This window comes from Rosa rugosa, chromosome 4 (assembly GCF_958449725.1).
Source record: "Rosa rugosa chromosome 4, drRosRugo1.1, whole genome shotgun sequence".
In the NCBI taxonomy this organism is placed as follows: Eukaryota; Viridiplantae; Streptophyta; class Magnoliopsida; order Rosales; family Rosaceae; genus Rosa; species Rosa rugosa.
In genome coordinates, this window is record NC_084823.1 from 2,673,478 (window position 1) to 2,677,299 (window position 3,822).

Genomic DNA, 3,822 nt, shown 5'->3' on the forward strand with positions numbered 1-3,822 from the left:
AGACCATTTAATTTTCTACGTACATTAATATATTTTTTTTGTCTTTATTATATGACAAATTCTAAAATCTCATTTCTATTAGAAGAGAAAATAAAAGGGAACAGAGGGTGAGAGAGAGAGAGAGAGAGATAAGTGAGGAACTGAGGATGGTTGGGTCTCTATATCCCCCAAAAGTAGCATGAAAATCTGGTATGGCTGTTAAGATGAGAACTCTCTCACTGAAAATAGGATCCTCTACAACAAATCAACTTTCGCCAGATCATTTCTGGCGGCTCACATTTCGCTTCTCAAGCTTCTTGACTGCTCACTCCATCTTCACCCACCTTTTCATTCCTCACATTACACAATGTGACTCTTCCCTGAACCTTCTTACCAACTCATCAACATGGTTTGAATTTTCCCTTTCTTACACATTTTACTATCTTTACATTTCCTTGTATGCGTAAAACATAAATTTTTCTTTTGGGTGCGTGTAGACCATATATATCCAAAGGTGCCCAGGGGACGTCTGACTGTGCTATCAGCAGATAGGTTTTGGAAGGATATGGATGATAGAACCTTTGTGTCTGGAAATGGAGATGAGGAACCACAGTTTCCCCCATTGGCTAGACAGGGTTCTAATTACAATCTGACTTTGGATTGTAATGAGGTTCAAAGCAATTTGGGCAATATAAACAAGCCTTTGAATACTAATATGGCACATTTGGATGAGTTACTTAAAAATGTGATATCAGTTGATCAAGAAGGGCAGCTGCTGCAAAACCCTTCTTCTTCTCCTTCTTCCTCACTGCCCACTTCACTTTTTCTTGGGAATTTCAATTTGAATGCACCATTAATGAGCAGTAAGAAGAAAACTATGGATCAGGTATGGAAGGAAATTGTTCATCATGATCATCATCCTCTCAATCTCAATTCCGCTGCAGCCAATGAATCTTTGCATCATCAAAGAATGACAACTATTGGAGAATCAACATCAGCAACAACACCACCTGACCATCTCCTAGTTCGAGCAGGTATCCTAAATGCTCATCCAATGATGCCCATTGATCCAACAGCTGCGGTATCGCAGCAAGCAGATTGGTTTCAGTTCCAAGTTGCTGCTGCTGCTCAGCAGCAAATGACAATGTTGGACTCGAATTTCAAGGTTTGTGAGTCAGTATTTGAGAACTCTTCATCAGCTATGAATCTTGACACTTACTCTGAGAATCATCAAGTGGGTATGTCAATTCCAATGCCAGCAATATCAGCAGCATCATCTTCAGAGTCTCAGGCAACTCATGCCCAGAGGAAGCGCAATTACTCGGATGAAATGAAGGAGAAAAGTATTGAGAGGAGGCAGAAGAGGATGATCAAAAACAGAGAGTCAGCAGCAAGGTCAAGGGCAAGAAAGCAGGTCATTTTTGAATCTTACAGTACAAGTTAGCTTTCTGATGTAGTTAACGTTGGTTACTCCATCATATCTATCTCTATAAATAATATGAACTTGCAACTTATGAGTATGCTTTTGTTTAATGGTATAGGCTTATACCAATCAGTTGGAGAGTGAAGTATTTCACTTGAGAAAAACGAATACCTGGCTCAAAAAGCAAAAGGTACCAGAATCACAAATTTTAAACAACCAGCCCAACTGTTATTCTGTACTTATTCTGTGATGTGTAGATTTTTGTTTCATCAATCATAGGTTTTCTAGTCAACTTTTGCATACACTAATCTATTGCCTCATTTCTTAACAAGTCTGCTTTCAGGGTTTAGTGGTTGTCTAACATGATATCAAAACTCCATTTCCATAAGGGGTTTCCAAGCCTCCGACTCTTGATTTTTGATGGGTGAAGCAGCACATGAGGGCTTGGGTTAGACTCTTAAGTTTAGTGGTTGTCTCACATCTAACACATCTGAAGACTTAAAAGGAGTTTCAGTCTTCACCGCTTCTCATCATCTTTTTAGGCCATGCTTTTAGATTTGTATATGATATTAGGTTATTCATTTTCCCAGATTAAGAACTGTACATTATTAGTTTTTTGGTCATTATCTCCATGTTAATAAGACTATATATATTGCTTGGTATCAAACTGTACGTTAACACTAGCTCTTTACTACTTCTTTGATGTGTTTTTGATGCAGGAGGTGGAGATACTCTTATCTTCAAATCCTACTAATTCCATGCCTAAATACCAACTTAGGCGCATCAGTTCAGCTTCCTTTTAGGCTTCTAGCTTAGCAGCTGTTTACACATGGTCTTCCTTCATTATCATTCAGCTTCCTCTATTGTGTCATTTATGGATTCAGAAATTTTGGTTTTGCATTTTTGAGAATTGGTATTTTCCATAAGAAATAACTTTCTTTCAGTTTGATTTTTATGAAACAGTAGATAGTATACAGAATCCTGTAAGGCTAGCTAGCCAAGTAGAAGATATCTGTGCAGCAACAATCTTATCTATTTATCTATACTGCAAAGTATATAAACAAAAGGAAAATAATAAATTTAATTCAGCATACATCCAAGCTCAGATTTATCATTTCCTAGTATGAGTATAGCCCTTTCCAATTGGGTTCTAACTTGGGCTTGGCTGGATGTAGGTTTTTCTGACCTCTTGGTGAAATTAATTCTTTTCAAGTGAACACACACACACACACACACATATACATAGAGCCATAGAGGGAATGATCAAGAGAGGATATCCTTACTTTAAAAATTAGAGGATTTTTACTATTTTACACTAATATATGATCTAATTCAATGATCTCAACCGATGATCATTTAGATTCCTATGCAAGAATGATGTCTACAAAAAATCAACTAAATCCATAATCATTTGGTCATTCAAAATTGTGTAAACAAATGTAATCCGTTAGATAAAATTAAATCGAACATTGCGCTAATCAAATGGTTAACTTTTTTCGATTTAGCTAATTTTTTGTATGATTCATATGTATGTAGGTAATTAAAGAATGAGTGGTTGTGATTATTAAAATACATCCTAAAAATAAAAACATACTCACTTTAAGAGTTTAAAGACGTCATCTCTTAATCCTCCCTACACACACACATCAAATGCCTCATCTTGTTTGAAGTTTTGTTGTCACCCTCTCTTAATGTTCTAATGTGTACGGGTGTGCTAGAAAAGCCTCCTTTGGGATTTTGGTGTCACCCCCACCTTTAACAGTTGCAACAAAAAGAGAAGCTATTCATGCAACATGTTTTGCACATATAAGAGTTGATAGTCACCAAACTTATAACTAGTTCTAACTTGTTATAGGTTTTTTTTTTTTTTTGAGTTGAAAAGGTCACACTTTTATAAAGTTCAGCAAGCAGTACAATAACGACTTGCCCATAGGGCCGTCAGAAGAAGCCATTACATAGAGCACACTACACTAGCACACCCCTCACACAAGCGTACTACTCAGCACACCCCTAGCACACTCACCTTTTAGTATTAAGCTCAGACAAAGAAAAATTAGAGCTCTGAAGAAAAATAAAAAAGACAACAGAGCCCCAACCTTTCTTCGCGTGCTTTCCCGCTCAAGCCAAGAAAAATACAGACCCACCCTCTTTTGGACAAAAAGAGAAAGGCCCACTACTAAATTAAAAAATAAAAACATAGGCCAACAACGAACCCGGAGCCCAACAGAAATGGACCATATCCAAGGCCCAATTTCCGCAAACCCTAGAGGAGAAGACAGCCCTGGTGTTGCCACCGCCACCTCCATGTGGGCCCAAAACCTAGCACTGCTGCTGCCGCCACCCTCTGGGAGACCCCCGCCATCGCCATGGAAGCTACTGCTCCCATGGAAACCATTGCTAGCGTCGAAGAGATCGCCGCC

The 3,822-nt window shown here is 38.2% G+C and overlaps 1 protein-coding gene across 1 annotated transcript; it reads left to right on the top strand.

Annotated features, from left to right (window-relative positions):
• Positions 1–379: 379 nt before the first annotated feature.
• Positions 380–2,458, top strand: LOC133742764 (ABSCISIC ACID-INSENSITIVE 5-like protein 3). Its single transcript, XM_062170441.1, has 3 exons — positions 380–1,393; positions 1,521–1,592; positions 2,122–2,458. The coding sequence occupies exons 1-3, from the start codon at positions 545–547 to the stop codon at positions 2,203–2,205; spliced, it is 1,005 nt and encodes a 334-aa protein (XP_062026425.1). The 5' UTR covers positions 380–544; the 3' UTR covers positions 2,206–2,458.
• The last annotated feature ends 1,364 nt before the right edge of the window (positions 2,459–3,822 follow it).